Below are 21,497 nucleotides of genomic sequence, written 5' to 3'. Positions count from 1 at the left end.
CTCCAACCATCACAGGCGGCTGCATCTCGACGTCAGATCTCCACTTGCGTTTCGGCATCAAATCTCCACAACCATCTTTTTTGCGGTTTATTTATGTTCGAAATAAGTCACATAAATTCTTTGGGTTCTCTGTGTAGTTTTCACCTCTCATTTTGTGAGAGCTTTTCACCTCTCCTTTGTGTTATGGCTTGGGTTTTTCAAGCTTTATCTCTTTTTGATTATTCTGAATTTGCAATCTTAGTTAGGATACCTATGCCAGAATTTCTTCAATCTTACGTAATCGTTAGTGGAGGTGCACCAGATTGTCTTAATTTTGATGTTAGACCGCTCAATTATTGTAATGACTCTTTGTGGCTAGTTTGTATTGACTCTTTGTGGCTAGTGGCTTTTTGGACTGAATTGTGAATGCAGTCCTAGAATTTCTAAAAATTAATTAATAAATAAAAACTAATTTTCAAATTTAAACACATGTCATCTTTTAACTAGATTGTTCCATTACTCAACATCGCTACATGACAGCTCCACATAAGTGTTTCATTTGACACCCATGTTTCATAAGCTAGAAATTTAAGTGTAAGATCTCCTACCCAAACCAATTTGCCACCACCCTTTGGAAAAAAAAAATTCCGATTAATTATCTTTACCATATAACTCTAGTCCCTCAGTCATGTCTTATGGGCAAACTGCCTGATTATGTGAATCGTGTTATATGGGCGAAATAGATGCAGGGGCTGAGTTTTGCACAATGGAGAAGATGCAGGGGCTGAGTTTTGCACAATGGAGAAGATGCAGGGTCTGAAGATGTAGGGACCGAAGATGAAGAGGCATGCAAAATTGTGTTATAATATATCTTAATTTTAAAAAAAGAGGCCTAAAAGAGAGTTAACAGAATTAAACTTTTGTTAAGTTGTATGCCACATGTCACGAAATTAAGGAGGAAGGGCACATAAGATTTGGTAACATGAAAATTGGACTCAATAACACAATGACACGTGAAATAACTTTTTTACGTGTCATTGTGTTATTGGCTGAGGATAACAAAACAGTGTTAAACCGTTACAAGAAAGGTTTTTTCCCATCCGGTGGTCCTTTGTGGCTTCAATTTAAAAATGAAATCTCCATTTCTTAAGAGAAAAAAAAAAAGAGAGAGAGAGAGAGAGTAAAAATACCTTAATGCACGTTTGTTGCAAAAGTTCTTTTTTTTTTTTTGGTTAAGTAAATTACACGCACTCGCTACATATTGTTCCCGTTAGGCCCCGTTTGGTTCACGGAATAGATTTGAGGGGAAATCAATTCCCATGTCATTTCCCACGTTTGGTAATGTTGGGAAAGTAATCGGGAGATTTCACTTTGTTTCCTTTCCCATATTTGTTTTGAGTAGGAATGGAAAACAAAATTTGTATAATTTTCCAATTATAGCCATATTAAATCAAATAAAAAAAGAATGCATTTAATGATACGTTGTAATTATAAATTGTTAATAGGGACAAAATAGTCATGAAAATTGTGCATTGAATGTTGACACATTTTCCCAAACTTTCCCATGAAGAGGGAAAACAAAACCCAAGTTAAGAGGGGGGCTTCATTTTCCCCCCTATTTTCCCATGTGCCAGGAATCCGTTTCCCATGCCTGGACTTCCCAAACATGGGAAAACAATTGAATTCTCATTCCCAAGCCTCCTTTCTCGTGAACCAAACGGCCCCTTATAGTGGATCAGAAGATTTCAGACTTGATAGGCTGAATTATTGAGAAGAAGACTGGCAAAAGAAAATATCAAAGACAAAAGTCAAGCAAAATAACGAAGGAGAGACTAACTAGCTCACTGACAGTCACACAAGAACACAGAGAGATTATTAGAGCGGGAACCACAACTACCAAGCACCAACCGTCTGATTTCTCTCCTCTTTTGGCAAATTCCCAATGGCTTTCAGTTCCTCAACTCGGTCTTTGTTCAACCTCAAACTCACCAAGACACACTCTTCATCACTTCATCAACCCAAGAAGAAACCTGTAATCCTTTTCTCTCATGCCCATTTTACCCCACCCCTTCGTTCAACTTATAACGATTGTTTCAGGGCCAATTATGGCACTTTCACAAACCTCTCTGCTCCCAGGCTCAGATTCAGTGTGAAGGCACACAAACTGACCAAACCCTTTTGAAATTTTTGCTTCTGTTTGTGTTTTTGAGTGATGGAATTGATTTTTTGTTTGTGTGGTGTTTAGGTTGGATCTCCAGACTATTCTTCCGGGGATGAAGCTCAGTCGCTTATTTCTGAAGCAACCCAACAGGAGGATTTTTCCTGGGTTTCTGCGATTATTCCGTACGTTTCCTTCAAGTCTTCTTTATCTATATGAGTTTTTTTTTTCTTCATGCTTTGAGTAAATGGGTAATCGTTTTTTAGCTTTAATTCTTCATTTCCTTTGGAGTTGGTTAAGTAATGGGGTATCATTTTCTAAGTCTCTGTATTGTACAAGTTGAGTATGCTTGCTTACTTTTGGTATGGAAGCAAGTTGAGTGCTTTTTGAATTGTAGCCAACAATGCCTTGTGTTGTCAAAGATGAAGAGGTTTATGTTCTTCTTTCTTTTGAAACAAATGAAAGAAGCAGGGTTAGATGAATCTAGAAATTGCAATTTGCTTAAGTTTACTTTTGAATATCTCTCTACTCTGTTGGTATGTAGATACTTGACCTCTAACTGTCTCAAATTAATAACTAAATTCTTGGGATTCTAGCTTCCTGTTTCCAGCTTTGGGAGGTTTGCTATTTGGGTATGACATTGGTGCTACTTCTGGAGCTACCATCTCGTTACAGGTATAGCTTCAGTTTTAGTGGTTTGTTTTTCAATTGTTTTGATGATTAGGAATTTAATATGATTAAGTTGTTATGTTTTGATATGTCACAGTCACCTGAGCTTAGTGGCACAGCTTGGTTTAATCTTTCAGCTGTCCAGCTTGGTCTTGTGGTATGGTTTATTGAATCTTACTCAATTTGCTCCTGTTCCATTTGCAAACCTGTGGTCTGTCTCCCAAAATTCACCAAGCATTCATTAAAATTTACAAATTACATTGTTTTGATGCAGGTTAGCGGTTCCCTATATGGAGCTCTTTTTGGTTCCCTCCTTGTCTACCCGATTGCTGATTTCCTTGGTCTGTACTTTGCTTTGCATATGTACTTTATCATGAGGTTTCAAGCTTGATCATGAATAATTTGTTATTCTAAATTTTGAATTGGTGTATAAAGGAAGGAGGAGGGAACTTATCATATCAGCAGTATTTTATCTCCTTGGGGGTCTGATCACTGCATATGCTCCGAGCCTTAGTGTTCTCTTAGTTGGGCGTCTTTTATATGGCCTTGGTATTGGCATGGTAAGCTTCTGTGCACAGTTTCTGTAACTGCTCTAATCAAACAAAGGGAGCAAAATTAAAATAGAACCTTCTCATTATTGTCTTTGGCAGGGTTAAATAATATCATGATGTGTGTGACCATGCTATATTCACATTTTAAAAGATTTCTTTTGGCAGGCCATGCATGGGGCTCCTCTCTATATTGCTGAAACGTGCCCATCTCAAATTCGAGGAACTCTAGTGTCTTTGAAGGAGCTCCTCATAGTTCTGGGGATTCTGGTATTGTCTAACTAATATGTTTCTAATGTTAATTTTTCCCATTCACTTTCTTAGTGAAGTGAGATGTTATGTGAAATGCACTCTTCTGCAGTTGGGTTATTTTGTGGGAAGCTTTGAGATTAATGCAATTGGGGGGTGGCGTTACATGTATGGAATAAGCGCTCCTATTGCTTTACTGATGGGAATAGGCATGTGGCTTCTCCCGCCATCTCCTCGCTGGTTGCTTCTCAGGGCAGCTCAAGGTAAAGGGTCTGTAAAAGAATACAAAGAAAAAGCCATTCTTGCCTTGAGCAAGTTGAGAGGCCGTCCTGCTGGTGACAAAGTGTCTGAAAAGCAAATAGAAGAGACGTATGTTTCTTTGAAGTCGGCCTATGCAGATCAGGAATCTGAGGGGAGTTTGTTTGAGGTCTTTCAAGGCCCTAATTTGAAAGCCTTCATAATTGCTGGGGGTTTGGTCCTTTTCCAACAGGTATTTTCCTCCTTTCTGCTATGAATTGAATTCATATTTTCTTCTTTTGTTTTATATTCCCAAAACATGTGTACAAAGAATAAGTAAGCCAATTTACTATCTGAAATGGCAGATAACTGGGCAACCAAGTGTCCTATATTATGCAGGTCCCATTCTTCAGGTAATTGATAATCAACTTCTGTTTTTTTTTTATTCTGCTGCGAAAATTGTTTTGTCGGTTGTTTCATTTTAGTTTTCCTAACTATGTGCACTCTTTGTTACATTGTTACTCAAGACTGCAGGATTCTCTGCTGCCTCTGATGCTACCAGAGTATCAGTTGTTATTGGATTGTTCAAGGTGCATATGTCATTTGATGTTTTATTTATTTATTTATTTTAATTTCAGGACGCGATTATGATGTAAGATTCTCTTTCTGGTCTGAAAATTCTTTGTTTCTTTATGTTCCTGTAGTTTGTGATGACAGGGATAGCTGTCCTGAAAGTTGATGATCTTGGAAGAAGACCTTTGCTGATTGTAGGAGTCAGTGGACTTGTATGCATCCTAACTATCCAACAATTTACTCAGTCAATTTTGTTTATATTATGTACTTTGCCACATGTTGGTTTATAAAGAAGAGGCTGGAGGGTTTCATCTTTCTTTCTTCTATTTACACCTCAGGCTCTTTCCTTATTTCTCCTTTCTGCTTACTTCAAATTTCTTGGAGGGTTCCCACTTGTTGCTGTAGCTTCTCTTCTTCTCTATGTTGGTTGCTACCAGGTAACAATTTTTTGTTTTGGCGATTGGCATTTACTGCTCAGTCTTCTTGATTATAATTTAAATGGAATACTCTAACAGAACCAGAATCTTGTTTTGCTCATATAAAAAACCAAAAAACTTTAAAATAGGATCTGTTAACTTCACCATGAAAGCCTCTTTTTCTAACTTCTCCAAAAGAAATAGGACGGTGTTTTGCTATCGTTATTGACATATTTCTTGCCTATGATATTAAGGCAGAGGTTTTGACATGATGGAATTTTGTGTTCAAATTTCATTTCAGATATCATTTGGTCCTATAAGTTGGCTCATGGTGTCAGAAATATTCCCGCTTCGCACAAGAGGAAAAGGGATTAGTCTTGCAGTTCTTACTAACTTTGCTTCAAATGCTATTGTGACATTTGCATTCTCACCACTGAAGGTATACATACCACCCCCCCACCCCCCCCCCCCCCCCTCCCCACTTCCTTTTCCTCACTATAATGCCAGCCTTTTTCTTTCATATTTGAGGCAGGTTTTCTCATATCTCATGAGTTAAGGCCTCAAACTGACTGGTATAGAAGTGGTTGATTAACATTTGCTAATTTTGCAGGAGGCGCTAGGAGCAGAAAACCTTTTCATCCTCTTTGGTGTTATTGCCTTGCTATCTCTTCTGTTCATTGTACTACTTGTCCCAGAAACCAAAGGTTTGAGCTTGGAAGAAATAGAATCCAAACTCTCGAAATAGGTGCTAACCCATGGCCGGAACTATCATTGTAAGTTTCCAACGTGACATGTATCTGTAACCTTGTTTCTCAGTGTCTCCAGGACAGGTCCTATATTCACAAAATCATGTAAATCTGTTTTACAACCAAGTACATTACTCAATGCGAGAATTTTCACTTTAGTACAAGGAGTTCTGCAACTGTTAAGCAATAGCTGGTCCATGACATTCAATTTGGAACAGCATTTAGCTTATAGTATGGCTAGAAAACTTTCAATGGCGCTGCAGTGGAAGGGGAATGCAACCAAGAAAAAGGACTGTTGCTAGTTAGACATTGGTTGTAACACCTGGAACAGTGCCGTTGAGCATTGGACTCTCTGTTATTAAAACGATTGAAACTTAGATGCATCTTTTGGGAAATTGATACTGAGTTATCGAGTTTAATAGTAAAAGGACATACTCATTGTGACATGGAGATGAACTAGTAATGCTATATTTGGCTAGATTCTTCAACTTTTGATACTTAAAACTCCCAACTTAAACAGAAAATTGAAGTTTAGTGAATCAACATCGTTTTAACTGAAGATGATAATCTTGCAACCTTGTGAACTCAACCCCGTAACTGAGCAACTGTCAGGAGGAACAGAGTGGTGCATGCATTGCAAACTCCATTCTAACACGAGGCCATCGGTAGATTTAACTGCAGGTCGTCGCGGATCACTGCAAATACATGATTAACGGCGATGATGAATTAATCGTTGAACATTATTTTCGTGCAAGAGAAACAAACTGTCTATATAGTTTCTAAACTTTGAAGTATCTCTTTCTGCTTTGCTAAAACGCCAATGACATGTAGAGTTGCTTAACTCATCTGAGCTGTTTCCATGTCTTACAGTACACCCTCAAGGTTTTAATTTAAAGACGTTATTTTTTAAAGACCAAATGGGTGATAAAACAATCTATTTTAAGAGGTAAAGAAGAAAAGCTTAAAACCTGATCCTCAACAGTCCAGTATTTTGTCAAGTTGGAAAGTGAGATTTTATCCTATTTTGTTCACAGAGAGCCATGTGTCAGCCAATCCCATTTGTGTGGCCTTAAGGAATTCATCACCACACCACATGTTTTGTCAATTACACCCCCGACCTCAAAGCTCTTGCTTTTTATATCCAATCCCACAGATACAACTAGCTCTACATCTGCTGCTTTATTGCATTAAATTTGACACAGCTATCAGTACCATTTTGATCCATGGCTGCCACAGTCTCAAGTGTTGGAACTGTTAACAGAACACCGGTACTTTGTTTTCCCGCCTTATCATCTCTCATTTTTTTCTTTTTTCCTGTTACAGAAAACTTGACATACAAACTGTTTTCCATATTGTTTTTCTTTTTGAGCTTTTGTAGAACACCCAAAAGGATCCTTTTTGTTTCTCTGTGTGATGCCTGAAATTCAAGCATTTTGATCAGTTGTTATATTTTTCACATGGGTATGCTGTGAAATGAAGTTTGTGACTTCAGTTTGATGAACTTTCTTGTTTCTTGGCCCTAAAGATGTCTATATTTGATGCAGATGAGCTTGAACAGCTCTGGTTCTGGAAGCTCAATCCCAACCTCAGCTTTCTTGGGCAGCAGTTTGAAGAAAGTCAGCTCGAGAGTCCCCTACCAAAAGATTGTATCTGCAGGTAAATTAAAAATTACCGCGGAAACTGATGAGGAGAAGCAGACCAAAAAGGACAAGTGGAGAGGCCTTGCCTATGATATTTCTGATGACCAACAAGACATAACAAGAGGAAAGGGATTGGTTGATTCTGTCTTCCAAGCTCCCCAGGGGACTGGGACTCACTATGCTGTCATGAGCTCATATGAATACATTAGCACGGGACTTCGAGAGTAAGCAAGAAAATATAGAAATTCATTCATTTTTTATGGCTGCTTGGAGATCTGAATGTTTTTATGACAGAGTTCTGAATTATGTTTCAGATACAACTATGACAACAACATGGATGGGTTTTATATTGCTCCAGCTTTCATGGACAAGCTTGTGGTTCATATCACCAAAAACTTCATGAGCCTGCCTAACATTAAGGTACAGATGATGCTCCAAATACGAAAATAAATCTCATATTTGGCCCATCTTGAAGCTTATTTATATATTTCTAACAAATAAGAAGTAAGATATTGTCATGTTGTCTCCCATACCATTCTCACGTGACTAAAATTTGGGAAAACTTTTGTTGCTTCAACTGTTAATGTTAGCTATACTTTGTCAGTAAAATTTTGTTCATGATTGTTGGTTTTGATAGCTCAGATAATTTTATTTGAACTTGTATCAGGTTCCTCTCATTCTTGGTATATGGGGAGGCAAAGGTCAGGGTAAATCGTTCCAGTGTGAGCTTGTGTTTGCGAAGATGGGAATTACGTGAGTTCGTGATGGTTTAGCTTGTTTTATAAAAGTTTTTTTGGAGAACCACATAGAAATTAAGCAATATGATGGTACCCGAAAATCTTTGTTTTTTTTTTCTTTCATGCCTATATATGCAGGCTTGGTTCCACTTGATGCAGCTGCATTCTTGACTAGCCTTAGTGCCAGTGGAGAATTTCATGCATCCATTTTGCTGTCATTAATTAATTTTAATAATCTGGCTATTACATTTCAGCCCTATCATGATGAGTGCTGGAGAATTAGAAAGTGGGAATGCAGGAGAGCCTGCAAAGTTGATCAGACAAAGGTACCGCGAGGCTGCAGACATCATCAGGAAAGGGAAAATGTGTGCCCTCTTCATCAATGATCTTGATGCAGGTGCTGGTAGGATGGGTGGAACTACACAGTACACTGTGAACAACCAGATGGTGAATGCTACTCTCATGAACATTGCTGATAACCCAACAAATGTGCAGCTTCCTGGTATGTATAACAAGGAGGACAATCCCAGAGTCCCCATTATAGTCACCGGTAATGACTTCTCCACATTGTATGCTCCTCTCATTCGTGACGGTCGTATGGAGAAATTTTACTGGGCTCCCACTAGGGAAGACCGGATTGGGGTTTGCACGGGAATCTTCAAGCCTGACAATGTTAGTGCGGATGATGTTGTTAAGATTGTTGACACATTCCCTGGTCAATCTATTGGTAAGTATAGCTCAAAAGCTTGGTGTTTTGGAATTTTCCAACACTTTTCTTTATGAGAATTTTAAGTATAAAGCAGGAAAGGTCTTCAACAATCCATAGAGACTCTTCTGTTGTAGTAGCTTTTGCATATAATTTGGGAATGTGTTGGCCATGCTATTTATATTTCTTGAGTAACTAATCTATTAGAGATGTGATCAGTAAATATGATCCCTATAGTATTACTCGATTAGCGACTTGGTTGAAAATACGATCATGCTAACTTGTTATATGCCACACTGCAGACTTCTTTGGTGCTCTAAGGGCTCGAGTTTACGATGATGAAGTGAGGAAGTGGGTATCAGGTGTTGGGGTAGATGGCATTGGGAAGAAGCTTGTGAACTCAAAAGAAGGTCCCCCAACTTTTGAACAGCCTAAAATGACAGTGGAGAAGCTCCTTCACTATGGTCAAATGCTGGTTCAGGAGCAGGACAATGTGAAGAGAGTTCAACTGGCTGACAAGTACTTGAGTGATGCAGCGCTTGGAGATGCAAACCAGGACTCCATTAAGAGAGGAGAATTCTATGGTTAGCACACGTTGTCTTAACACAATAACCTTAGAGGCACCAACTTATGTCCCAACTTTTTAAATCTCAAGTGATGTGGCGGAATTTCATTCGTTTAAATTTGGGGCAGATTTTCCTTACCAAATCTGAACTATAGTAGTTTGTTCAAGTTTTCTGTAAATTTTTTGATGCAGGCAAGGCAGCCCAACAAATTAATGTACCTGTCCCTGAAGGCTGTACTGATCGATCAGCTGCAAACTTTGACCCAACAGCTAGGAGTGACAATGGTAGTTGTCAATATGAATAAATGGGGAGTTGGAAGAAATAATGATATTGCTTGCTTCCTGGTTTCTTATCTTTTCTTGTAATATGCACTTGTATTTTATTGGGGATTAATGCTTTGTTTTTATTTAATGATTAAATTAGCTATTAATGCTATATTATTTATTCTCTCTCACCCATTCATCCATGCCACTTGATAAGGCTCGTAGGCTTAATGCCATTGTTTTTTTTGTTTTTTTTCTTTTGATATTGGAAAGGGGGGATCGAACCTAAAATCTCAGGTGCAAGGGTAAATGCTCTTAACTACTAAAATCTCAGGTGCAAGGGTAAATGCTCTTAACTACTAAGCTACAAGCAACTTGCGGCTAAATTCCATTGTTATTATCCTCAGACTTGTTTATCTGCACCCATTATCTAAATTATAGTTTTAGAATCATGAAATATAAAAATCTAACTAGAGCCCACACAACAAACATAAACAGAAAGAGAGGAAAAGGAAGGAAGAGGAGAGGGTGTGATATATATTTTATTTATCTTTTTGCTTTGATTTTTGCGTGGTACAATTGTTCAAATCGAATCATCCAGCCACACAAACAGAAAACAAGTCCTTTGATCTTATGCAGCCAGAAACCAAAACAAGAAGAATTGTAAATTTAAGATTATCAGTTAAATTTTCTCTTCGTCTCTTGTGCCCTATGTGATTGCTGACTTTCAAAAATGTAAATGTAAATTAGTATGGAAGATTGTTCACAGAGCTTCTGTGAAATTATTTTCATCAACAGTTGTCAACTTCTGGAGCTGCAAAATTTGTTTATTGGCAACAATACAAAGCTTACACAAACATTGTAAATGATGTTTGGGAACCACTTATTGATGCGTAGAAACTTGTACAAAAGCCCAGAGTATTATTTCTTTATCAACAGTTGCTTTCCACTTTTCAGTTACTCTGTAGTATCCTCCCCTTATTTTCTTCCTCGACGACTGCAATGCATAATAGATCTCCATGAGGATAAATCATTTCAAAAAGATGAAAATAAAAGAAACTACAAGATATAACTTAATACCGTGTCAAGTATAGAATCTATAGCTGGCCCTGACGACCGTGGCCCTTCACAGATATGCTTGGCCCGTGTATAAGATTTTTGAACTGAATCACCATCAATCTCCATTTATTCATCAATCGAACTTTATAACTAAGGGAAATGTTCTTACCAGACAGTGTGACATGTTATTTGGACCGTTAATCAGAGATGGATTCTTATTTTAATATGTGATGCCAGATTAACGGTTTTACAACATAACATGCCAAAGAATCATTAACCTTATAACTTAATCTATCACTTTGCACTTTGTAGAATTGAATAATGAAGGAAATACCATGGAAGCTGCCTTCATATGCATTGGTAGAGACCGGAATGCGAGGTGATGAGGCCTTGGCTGATTGTGAGCGTGGTGATGATGAGATCATGGCTGATTGTGAGAGTGGTGATGATGAGGTCATGGCTGGTTGTGAGCTTGGTGATGTCGTCATGGCTGATTGTGAGGTAGTAGTTTTGGGCGACTCATCGTTCCGAAGCAAGGAAGTTATAGCCCCTTTCACCTTTCCCACCATGCCAACATCACTACCAGGACTTGTCCTTGGACTCATTACATCGGATATCACTCTTGATAGTGCTCTCTCATCTTCCCCTGGCTCAAACTTTTGAGCCAAATACTCCTTCACAGAAACACCCTTATCCCATATTTGGTCACTGCTACCAGCATGCTTTCCACCTTGTGGAGCTGCTGGGGCTGACAAAGGTTGCGGAGCCTCTAAGGCTGCCAAGGTTTGTTGAGCTGCCTGGGATGAAGATTTTTTTGGAGCTGATACTGCTAAAGAAGTGTGAGGAGCTTCCAAGGATTCATTGTTTTCTGAAGGTGTTGAGGCCGCAACAGTGAGACCTACCTTTGAGGCAATGGCGTGGGTTGCATCAGCTACTGCAGCAGGGGCTGAAACAGTGAGACCTTCTATCTTTGAGGCAATGGCATGGGTTGTATCTGATACTGTGGCATAGGCTGGTCCTAACTTCTCAGTGACAGTTTCAGTTATTGTCTTCTTAGGACTAGGAGGCTTTACAGTTTCAGCTACTGACTTGCTAGGACTAGGAGGCTTCTTGGCCACAGTTTCGGTGACTGTCTCGTTAGGACTAAGAGACTTCACAGCTGCAGTTTCGGTTACTGTCGTGTTAGGACTAAGACTCTTCTCGTTATCTTGTTCAGCATCTTGATTGACACTACTTGGCAAAACATGCTTCTCAGAAATCACAGGAACTGCTCTGGGATGTAGTTTTGCGGTCTCCTTGTATCCCTCGGGTGCCAGCTCTGATTCATACACTGCAAATGAAATGAAACTATTAAAGAGGGGATCGGTGGACGATTTGGAAGCCACAAAGAAATGGTTGGCGTTACTCCCCCAAGGGAAAACAAGCAGAAAAAATTTAGAAACAGATATGTTATGCATAATGAAATCTTGAAGATACTAATTATTACTTGGGGCTCCTAGATATTCAGCATCTTGTTCTTCGTCTTCATGCTCATGCATGCTTGCACCCAAAGTGGGGGTGCTGTTATCACCTTACATATGCTTCTTCTTGTGACTGAGTGAGTGCCGCAGTTTCTTGGCCTTCTCTTTCACCTTAGTGAGAACAGATTTCTTGTGATGGTGTCCGTGATCGTCTTCTTGATTGTGGTGCCCAAGCGGAGATGATGAGGATGAGGATGCTGGTGACGACTTTAAAGCTTCACCTCCTGGACAGCAAAAATGGGTTAGAAGAATATGTGTAATTATCAGAAAAGAGTTTCAGACACATGTTCTGGCAAGGCATGGTGCCTTGGCTGATTGACATGTTCGACACATGGCTATATACAACCGGTTACACTAATATTTTCTCATATCTTGGTGCGACCCTGCTACAATCCAAATATCTGTACCATGTTCACTGGTGGAGAAGAAGTTACAGTAAGATGGCATCGGATACCTCGAAGATAATGTTCCATAGTTGGGCTTGTACTGGTAGTAAGTTTTTTTGGCTCATGGGTGGTAGTAGTTTCAGAGTCGCCATGTCTTTGCACACGTTCAAGTTGAGCCATTGATCTGCAATTCACAATTGAGGGTCTCATTAGGCTGCCTCTGTTGTTGAGACAACTCTGATATTTGTATGGGGTTCTTGCATTTTCTTCCGGGGTTCTTGCCAAGACAACGAACAGGGTTCACAGGTCAATTGGTTAATTTGTTAGTGGGCTCCATTTTTACACGTGGCAAGAGAAGGTACTAAGTTTAGCTTGCTGCTTGCAACTCAGTAATGATTATATCCTGAAATAGTGATTGACTAGGCCAGGAGCAACCATCTTCCTCTTCCTTAGCCTTGTGTCTTGGGACAGTATTGGTATTGCAAGAGAAACATGTAATTGATTCCATCATAATTGGATTTTCTTTTTTGAGGCTCTTTAGAAATTGAAAATGAAAGAAAGAAATTGAAAATTGGATTTCCTTCTGTCAAAAGCTGAAAACATAAACATATCCTTTTTGTTGACTGTTTTTGCCATTGTCCTCTTTGTTGACTCAAATCCAACTATGACCAGGAGTTTTTCTAATTCCTCTATCATACATGAGCTTCCTCACTCCTGCTGCATCATCCCAGCAGCCTCCTGTCACCAACACATTCGATAGTAGTATGTAAGTTGCAGGGTCATTTGGGCACAGCTCTTGAAGCTTTTTTGCTGAAAGAAGAGCGATTTCCTTATTTCCATGAACTTTGCAAGCACTAAGTAGAGCTTTGTATACGGAGGGTCCTGGCTCTATTGGCATGCTATCGACGAAGGCTTCTGCTTCATGAAGATTTCCAGCTCGACCGAAAAGATCAACAACCGTAGCATAATGCTCCATTCTGGGGGGTTCAAGCAAATCATCATTTCTCATCAAATCGAAATACATAAGTCCTTCGTGCACTAAACCAACATGGCTACAAGCAGTTAGTACAATGAGGAAGGTGGTATTATCTGGTTTGACCCCTGCTCTTCTCATTTGTTCAAACAATTCAACAGTCTCCAATCCAAATCCATGTTGAGCATAACCTGCTAATAACGAATTCCAAGAGACCACATCATGTTCGTTCATCAAAGTAAACACCCACTTTGAATCATGGATGGCACCGCATCTGGCATACATGGAAACAAGCCCATTCTGAACACAAAAATTTGAAGCTTGCCCACTCTTGAAAACGAGAGCATGGATTTTCTTTCCCGCTTCAAGGTCTGAAAGAGTTCCTACTGCTCTTAAAATGCTAGCAAATGTGAAGAAGTTCATAGCAACGCAGGCCTGCCTCATGTCAGAGAAACATTTCAAAGCTTCCTCACAACTTCCAATATTAGAAAAACCAGCGATTACTGCATTCCATGAGATTTGATCCCATATTGCAACACATGAGCAAAGCTTTTGAAAGTCCTCCAAGCTATTGCTACAATCTGAATATATGGTCAGAAGGGTAACAACTATATACACGTTAAACTCAAAACCTTCTTTCATTATCCGGCAATGAATTTGCCTGCAATGAACCCAAAAGTCTGGGCTAGAAAATGAGCTCAACAAACTATTATAAGTTACATAATTTGGTTTCAAACCCAACCGCAGCATTTCCCTTGCTAAAATCATCGCCTCATCAGATTGTCCATTCTGTGCATAGCCAGTAACCATGGAAGTCCAAGTTATAACATTCCTTTCTGGCATTTGATTAAACACCCGCATTGAATCATTAACACTACAACACTTTGAATACATATCTATCAATCCTGTTCCCACAACAACATTATAGCAAAGCCCTGTTTTCAGGCTCAAACCATGAACCTGAGCACCAAGCTCTTCTGCTTCTAATTGTGAGCAACCCACCAAGGCCCCCGACAGACTGAACGGCGTTGGCACTACCCCCACTTTTAACATCTCCAGGAACAACCCAACTGCCCTTTTTGGCAACTCAGCTTGCAAATAACCAGAAATCAAAGAATTCCAAGTTACTACATTTCTGTCAGACATTTCATCAAACTGTTTCTGGGCATTCGCCAACGAGCCACATTTTCCATACATATCAACGAGAGCACTGCATATATAGACATTAGAACAAAAACCCAACTTGATAACAACTGCGTGAAGCCTAATACCCAAGTCCAAAGAAGTCGATGTTGCGCAAGAGGATATGATTTTGTTGAGGGTTTGAGGGGTGGGTGAAGATCCTCCTTGTTGCAACTGAGCCAACAGCTCCAAACCAAAAGGCTTTGCTAGCTTCCGGATCATTGTCATAGTGGAGATTTTGAGTCGTCATACCCGCGGGAAACTACTCCAAGGGCTATGCTTGTGGCTATTTTTGAGGTGAACCGTGATAAGCAAGAGAATGACAAAGCGTTCTTTCTCATCATATTTGTTTTGCACTGAAACGAGTTCCTGCATTTTGTGTGTAATGCAATTTGTGATCAGTTCAACAATTAAGGAGAAGTTAAATATAATATGAGCAAAATAAATTATTAAATTGTCAAAATGATTCCATAAAAAAAAATGTCAAAATGAGTTGTTTAAATAGATTTAAAAAACCATAAATTTAGAGGTAAAATATGGGTTACATTACAGTTAAGAAGTATTACTAATTCACATATATCATAACAGGTACATATGTATTAGCACTATACTCGTATATATAAACTTGATTTCCATTTTAACTTGTAAGACATGAATTAGTAACACGATGCAACATTGTGACGACATGAGAAAACAAAAATATCTCCTCCCGTACGGATATCATCTTCTACTCTTTTTTTGGGTAAATGTGATTTTCTTATCATATACTTTTTATTTGTTTTTGCATTATGATTATGCCTAAAACTATGTTATGTTAGACTTCCTGTATAAAGTTTTCCAATGTAAACTTTTAAAAAAAACACTCCAACAAAATAAAAACTTTAAAAAAAAACACCCAAAAGACGTTACCTTTAAACATAAGCAAGTGGTCGGTGGACATATAAGTGCAATACATGTACAAATATAGGTACATGGTCTTATTTCTTACCATACGATATGAAGAGTATTTTACAAATATAAAATTCAAATCACTTCTCTCCAATATTACCATCATTAAAGAAAATAAATAGTAGTTAATTTTTTTTAAAGGACTTGGGATTTATGTAATATTTTACAAATCTGATGTACAAGATACTAATGAACCTAAATATTACATTAAAAAAAAAACAGATAAATTGATTTTGGTACAAATCCAAAGAAAGAATTAGAAGAATAAGTAACATACATAAACAAACAAGTAAAAACAAATAAACATGTAAGCCAAAACACCACTAGACTATAGTCCCACACGCTTTCACATTTAACAATAATCCCATTTGATAAACCAGCATTGTAGATCTCGCCCCGTTCCCAAATTTGCAATGAACCCCAATTCCCAATTCAATTTGACCAATAACAATTAGCACCCAAAAAGGGGCCACCATGTTTATTTGGGGGTTAAGAGCATTAGGCCTCGTTTGGTTTGTGGAAAAGATTTGATGGGAAATAATTTCTCATGTTTGGTAATCTTTGGGAAAGTAACCAGGAAATGCCACTTTATTTTCTTTCAAATGTTTGGTTTGTGTAGGAATGTAAAACTAAATTTGTTTAATTTTCCAATGATACCCATATAAAATTAAATAAAAAATAATGCATTTAATGCTATATTGTAATTCTAAATGTGACAAAATGGTCATGAAAAATGTACATTTAGTGATGACTCATTTTCCCAATCTTTCTCATGAGGAGGAAAACAAAACCCAAGGGGTAGGAGGGCTTCACTTTTCCTCCACTTTCTCATATGCCAGGCAACCATTTCCCATGTCTGGACTTACCAAACATGGGAAATCAATTGATTTCCCATTCCCAAGTCTCCTTTCTCATGAACCAATCGGGACCTTACCTATATCCGATGTCCTAGATTTGATTTTTATTCAGCATGTTTACTTATCAGAAATGGATATTAAAATGATTGTAATTCCTACTTTTCATTTGTTTTCTAAAACATGGATATTGAATTAATTCTAATTCATTCCTCACTTATCCTACATTTACTAACACATAATGAATAAAAAATTATGTGAGTTACGTGCTAAAATCCGTAATCAAATACGCTCAAAATAAGGAATGGAATGAACTACTCCTGATTGATATGATTCCAATTCCTTGATTACCCTATTTAAGTTGACCCATTCAGGATTTCTCCCATGTTTGGTAAGTAAACATTATCGCTTTTACAAAAATAAAAAATAAAAAAACTTGTTTACCCACTTGAAATTTGAGCGACTGTGTTAACTCGTTCTCACCACCGAAGGGTCCAAAGTCCAAACCCAATAAACCCTCTTCTCTTCTGTAGGGGCCTTATCTCTTCTCGTCTTTCTTCCGCTGCAACCCAACACAATGTTCGCAGCGGCGCCCTCCTCCACCTACCTCAACCCCAAGCCCACCATCCTTCCCTCCTCTGCCCGCACCCTATCCCCACCCATCACCTCCGCCACCGCCTCCAGTAGCCGGCGCCCAATCGTCAAGTGCCACCTGTCATCGCCTTCTTCTTCCTCTTCCTCACCCCTTTCCCAAAACCCTAAACCCTCCTCCACCCACCTCAAAACCCTGTCCAAAGCCCTTGCAGCCGCGTCCACAGTCACCCTTATCTTCAATTTAGGATCTTTCAACGGTAACGGCATTTCTGGCGGCGGAGGAGCTGGGTTTGGGGGCGGAGGCGGCGATGGGTTCGGCGGTGGAGGCGGAGATGGGTTCGGCGGGTTCTGGAGGAGGCTTTTGTTTGGGTCGCAGACGGCCATGGCGGACGAGCCACAGTCCCAAGAGTGGGACTCGCATGGGTTACCAGCCAACATTGTGGTTCAGCTCAACAAGCTCAGTGGATTCAAGAAATACAAGGTCTCAGAGATCTTTTTCTTTGATCGGAGACGGTGGACCACAGTGGGCAGCGATGACTCGTTCTTCGAGATGGTGTCTTTGAGACCCGGAGCTGTTTACACCAAAGCCCAGTTGCAGAAAGAGCTCGAGTCTTTAGCCAATTGCGGTATGTTCGAAAAGGTCGACTTGGAAGGCAAAACCAACCCAGATGGGACTCTGGGTGTGACGATTTCGTTTACAGAGAGTACATGGCAGTCGGCTGATAAGTTTCGATGCATCAATGTGGGTCTAATGCCGCAGTCCAAGCCCAGTGAAATGGACCCGGATATGACTGATAAGGAAAAGCTCGAGTATTTTAGGAACCAAGAGAAGGATTATAAGAGAAGGATTGATAGGGCGAGGCCCTGTTTGTTGCCAGCGCCTGTGCAGAGAGAGGTGTTGCTGATGTTGAGAGAACAAGGGAAAGTGAGTGCTAGGCTGTTGCAGAAGATAAGGGACCGGGTTCAGAAGTGGTACCAGGATGAAGGGTATGCATGTGCCCAGGTTGTGAATTTTGGGAACTTGAACACCAAGGAGGTGGTTTGTGAAGTTGTAGAAGGGGATATCACGCAGCTGCTTATTCAGTTCCAGGATAAACTTGGGAATTTCGTCGAAGGGAACACGCAGATCCCCGTGTTGAAGAGAGAATTACCCAGACAGGTACTTATATAGAGTATTTGGTTGTTTGCTGAATTACAATTTTGGTTTCAAGATGTAGACTTTAATCATGGGGTTATTGGTTAAAGGTGTATGTATATGCTTGGTGCTTAAGTTATATGTATGTTGGAAAACTTCCAATGGGTGATTTATTGATTGGTTGAATTTCTGGTGAATGTTCAAAATTGTTTTGCAGCTTCGACCAGGTTATGTTTTTAACATAGAAGCTGGGAAACAAGCTCTGAGGAACATAAACTCCCTAGCTTTGTTTTCAAACATTGAAGTGAACCCACGGCCTGACGAGAAGAATGAAGGAGGGATAATTGTTGAAATAAAGCTTAAAGAACTAGAACAGAAGACAGCTGAAGTTAACACTGAGTGGAGCATTGTTCCTGGACGTGGAGGTTATCCCACTTTGGTATGTGTTAAATGATCTCTCTGCTCTGTCGAATTCTTGAAGGTATAAATGTATAATTCTGATTGTTTTGTATTGTATTTTATGTATGTTGTGTGTTTAGGCTTCACTGCAGCCTGGTGGAACTGTTACATTTGAACATAGGAATCTCAAAGGACTGAATAGATCTATTCTTGGGACAGTAAACACCACCAACTTCTGTAATCCTCAGGTAATCTTGCCTTAATCAATAATACACCTCCCTTGTTTAAGTTAACTGATGATTTAATACATTTGCATGAATTCTTGTGTCATGTATTTTCTGTGGTTTACTTTCCTCAGGACGATCTTGCTTTTAAGCTCGAGTACGTGCATCCATATCTGGATGGCGTGTACAATCCACGCAATCGTACTCTCCGTGTAAGCTGCTTCAACAGCCGAAAACTGAGTCCGGTCTTCACTGGTGGGCCAGGGGCTGATGAAGTTCCCCCTATATGGGTTGATCGAGCCGGCGTTAAGGCTAATATAACAGAGGTGCTTGTCATCATTTTTAAATGTTTAATGCATGTAGTCCTTTATTTTTTTATTATGATGATGATTACATAATTTAATTGGCTGTGCCTACCAGAATTTCACCCGTCAAAGCAAATTCACTTATGGACTTGTAATGGAAGAGATAACTACACGCGATGAACGCAGTCATATCTGTTCAAATGGCCAAAGAGTGTTGCCCAGTGGAGGAGTCAGTGAAGATGGACCTCCAACAACTCTCAGCGGTACAGGCATTGACCGTGTGGCATTTTTACAATCAAATATCACTCGCGATAACACCAAGTTTGTGAATGGAGCTATAGTTGGTCAGAGGAATGTGTTTCAGGTAACCTCATTGTCTTGTACCTTGTTATATGGACTTGCTTCTGTTTAGTTTTTAGAACAAGTGAGGGAAAGAAAGAAAAATGTTTAAAAGGGAAGCCATTCTGGTCTCTCTTTAGAATTTTCTGGAATTATGAACTTCATGAAATTTTGGTTCTGGCCGGAATATTATTTGTTAATGCATTTGATTATTGATACACATGATTGCATGCTCAGTCTTGTAGAATTAAAGAAAAATTCGCCAGGCGTATATGTATTAAGGTTTTCATAGGTGCATCAAGGTGAAAATGTGTTTGTGTGGAGATGTATATAATTCCATCTTGATGTTATTTTGGATGACTGTTGTACATGTTGTGAAATTTAAACTTCCAGTCATCCTTTTAAATTCTCAGTAGTGTTAGGGTATTGGGATCTCGTTCAGTGCTTTGAAATATAAGGTTGTTTTCCTTTTTACCTTTCTGTGTAACATGTTTTTGTCCTTAGCTAACTTGCATACTCTTTGTACTTATTACAGGTCGACCAAGGCCTTGGTGTCGGCAGCAAGTTTCCATTCTTCAACCGTCACCAGCTAACATTAACAAGATTTTTCCAGCTGAAGGAAGTCGAGGAAGGTGCTGGTAAACCACCACCACCTGTGCTTGTACTTCATGGGCACTACGGTGGCTGTGTGGGTGACCTCCCAAGTTATGATGCCTTTACCCTTGGGGGTCCATATTCTGTGAGGGGTTACAGCATGGGTGAGATAGGCGCAGCTAGAAACATCCTTGAGGTAGGAACTACTTTAGACAAACATTAACACGGTCCAATGTATGGTCACTCAAAAGTTATGATGATGATTAGCTAATGTCTTTCCCCCTTGTTATCTCCAGCTTGCAGCCGAACTACGGATACCCGTGAAAGGAACACATGCATATGCATTTGCAGAACATGGAAATGATCTAGGAAGCTCCAAGGATGTCAAGGGTAACCCAACAGAGGTGTACAGGCGAATGGGTCATGGGTCAGCATATGGTGTTGGAGTCAAAATAGGTCTAGTAAGAGCTGAGTATGCTGTCGATCATAACTCCGGCTCAGGTGCAGTATTCTTCCGATTCGGTGAGAGATTTTGAGATGAGGCTACCGACTATTTTCTCAGTTTTTTTAATTTGGCCTTTAATTTTCGGAAATAACATTTTTTCTTATTTAATTTATGTTGCAATTCATTTGGTATGGATAAAAAAACATAATTCAAATTCAGTGAGGATTGTACTTTTAAATAGAATAATACGATTAGTGCTCTATCTTTATGCTTGTATCCTGATTTTGTTATGTTTTATTGTTTCGTTGAGATTAAATATCCTTTCCCTAAATGTCCATCTGATGGGAGATTTGTAATATCATTTCTGACTGGAGCATCAAATTTATAACCCAATTTATAGGGGAATCATCTTTTGTCCACTTACACTCAAGTTGTTGGAAATTGCGGAATCCCTCAAATAACTTATTTGAGGAACATCCTTGTAGGGTCTACCAAGCATTATATTTCACTAATCCAAACCGTCTATGTTTTACATAATCATTTAAAGATCATATCTACAAAAAAATTACTTGAATCCAATATCCTTATAAGGTCCACCCAGCATTGGATGTCAAAATGATTTCGATTTGCCTAATTTTTTGCAACAATGCTCTATGAATGTAGACTTAAAAAATAGATGGTTTGGATGGATGAAAAAAAATTCGTAAGATACCCTAAAAGGTGTCCCTCAAATAATTTGAGAGATCCCTCAATAGAATATATATATATATATATAAGAATTAATCAAACAATTGTGGCCAGTCTCCAATAATTTTCCCCAAGGGTTCTGAAAAGTAATAGTCATTATAAGTAATTATCCAATGGTTCTCAATTACCATTTACCGCGATCAAAATTTAATAGACTACCTTCCCTTCAAAATCCCAACTTGGGCACACCACTAATGTCAATGAGGCCTTCATGGTACTTACAACTTACAAGCTCACACATCTGTTCTCAACCCGGTTTGGTAGGAAGGACAATATAATGAAGAATTTACGTAGGATGTTGCTATG

The 21,497-nt window shown here is 39.1% G+C and overlaps 4 protein-coding genes and 1 pseudogene across 5 annotated transcripts; 3 read left to right on the top strand and 2 right to left on the bottom strand.

The window, feature by feature from the left end:
• The first annotated feature begins 1,735 nt into the window (after positions 1–1,735).
• Positions 1,736–5,733, top strand: LOC110757077 (Major facilitator superfamily protein). Of its 2 annotated transcripts, none has more exons than XM_021958609.2 (14): positions 1,736–2,011; positions 2,225–2,322; positions 2,734–2,812; positions 2,904–2,963; positions 3,081–3,147; positions 3,242–3,366; positions 3,523–3,624; positions 3,716–4,093; positions 4,206–4,253; positions 4,368–4,430; positions 4,545–4,625; positions 4,752–4,850; positions 5,131–5,268; positions 5,440–5,733. In XM_021958609.2, exons 1-14 carry the CDS (start codon positions 1,922–1,924, stop codon positions 5,572–5,574), a joined length of 1,563 nt encoding a protein of 520 aa, XP_021814301.1. In that variant the 5' UTR covers positions 1,736–1,921; the 3' UTR covers positions 5,575–5,733. The 2 variants fall into 2 exon arrangements, with proteins under 2 accessions (XP_021814301.1, XP_021814300.1); XM_021958608.2 differs by having other exon boundaries at positions 1,737–2,134.
• A 949-nt stretch (positions 5,734–6,682) lies between these two features.
• LOC110757084 (ribulose bisphosphate carboxylase/oxygenase activase, chloroplastic) lies at positions 6,683–9,678 on the top strand. Its single transcript, XM_021958618.2, has 7 exons — positions 6,683–6,843; positions 7,120–7,439; positions 7,530–7,635; positions 7,883–7,968; positions 8,207–8,679; positions 8,961–9,242; positions 9,416–9,678. Exons 1-7 carry the CDS (start codon positions 6,799–6,801, stop codon positions 9,526–9,528), a joined length of 1,425 nt encoding a protein of 474 aa, XP_021814310.1. The 5' UTR covers positions 6,683–6,798; the 3' UTR covers positions 9,529–9,678.
• Positions 9,679–10,100: 422 nt separating this feature from the next.
• Positions 10,101–12,851, bottom strand: LOC110757085 (uncharacterized). The gene is given in 5 exon segments (XM_021958619.2): positions 10,101–10,484; positions 10,568–10,650; positions 10,881–11,876; positions 12,033–12,290; positions 12,521–12,851. Coding segments are annotated over 5 exon segments (1,593 nt in total). The 5' UTR covers positions 12,663–12,851; the 3' UTR covers positions 10,101–10,370.
• Positions 12,852–12,996: 145 nt separating this feature from the next.
• Positions 12,997–15,198, bottom strand: LOC110757083 (pentatricopeptide repeat-containing protein At3g09040, mitochondrial pseudogene; annotated as a pseudogene).
• Positions 15,199–16,885: 1,687 nt separating this feature from the next.
• On the top strand, positions 16,886–20,720 carry TOC75-III (translocon at the outer envelope membrane of chloroplasts 75-III). Its single transcript, XM_021958588.2, has 7 exons — positions 16,886–18,162; positions 18,356–18,577; positions 18,678–18,785; positions 18,896–19,087; positions 19,182–19,430; positions 19,941–20,195; positions 20,296–20,720. The coding sequence occupies exons 1-7, from the start codon at positions 16,987–16,989 to the stop codon at positions 20,533–20,535; spliced, it is 2,442 nt and encodes an 813-aa protein (XP_021814280.2). The 5' UTR covers positions 16,886–16,986; the 3' UTR covers positions 20,536–20,720.
• The last annotated feature ends 777 nt before the right edge of the window (positions 20,721–21,497 follow it).

The sequence above is a fragment of the Prunus avium genome, chromosome 6 (genome assembly GCF_965620075.1).
Source record: "Prunus avium chromosome 6, drPruAviu1.hap1.1, whole genome shotgun sequence".
NCBI classification, from domain to species: domain Eukaryota; kingdom Viridiplantae; phylum Streptophyta; class Magnoliopsida; order Rosales; family Rosaceae; genus Prunus; species Prunus avium.
This window is presented reverse-complemented; position numbering and strand designations above follow the sequence as displayed.

What these genes read in the sequence shown, in the direction of transcription:
- TOC75-III (XM_021958588.2), top strand. Translation starts at nt 16,987, where the DNA reads ATGTTCGCAGCGGCGCCCTCCTCCACCTACCTCAACCCCAAGCCCACC. An exon ending in GTGGAGGTTATCCCACTTTG is followed by an intron (nt 18,578 to 18,677) that starts GTATGTGTTAAA and finishes TTGTGTGTTTAG; the next exon opens with GCTTCACTGCAGCCTGGTGG. An exon ending in GTCAGAGGAATGTGTTTCAG is followed by an intron (nt 19,431 to 19,940) that starts GTAACCTCATTG and finishes TACTTATTACAG; the next exon opens with GTCGACCAAGGCCTTGGTGT.
- LOC110757077 (XM_021958608.2), top strand. Translation starts at nt 1,922, where the DNA reads ATGGCTTTCAGTTCCTCAACTCGGTCTTTGTTCAACCTCAAACTCACC. An exon ending in CTGTCCAGCTTGGTCTTGTG is followed by an intron (nt 2,964 to 3,080) that starts GTATGGTTTATT and finishes GTTTTGATGCAG; the next exon opens with GTTAGCGGTTCCCTATATGG. An exon ending in CCCGATTGCTGATTTCCTTG is followed by an intron (nt 3,148 to 3,241) that starts GTCTGTACTTTG and finishes TGGTGTATAAAG; the next exon opens with GAAGGAGGAGGGAACTTATC.
- LOC110757084 (XM_021958618.2), top strand. Translation starts at nt 6,799, where the DNA reads ATGGCTGCCACAGTCTCAAGTGTTGGAACTGTTAACAGAACACCG. An exon ending in ATTAGCACGGGACTTCGAGA is followed by an intron (nt 7,440 to 7,529) that starts GTAAGCAAGAAA and finishes ATTATGTTTCAG; the next exon opens with ATACAACTATGACAACAACA. An exon ending in TGAGCCTGCCTAACATTAAG is followed by an intron (nt 7,636 to 7,882) that starts GTACAGATGATG and finishes AACTTGTATCAG; the next exon opens with GTTCCTCTCATTCTTGGTAT.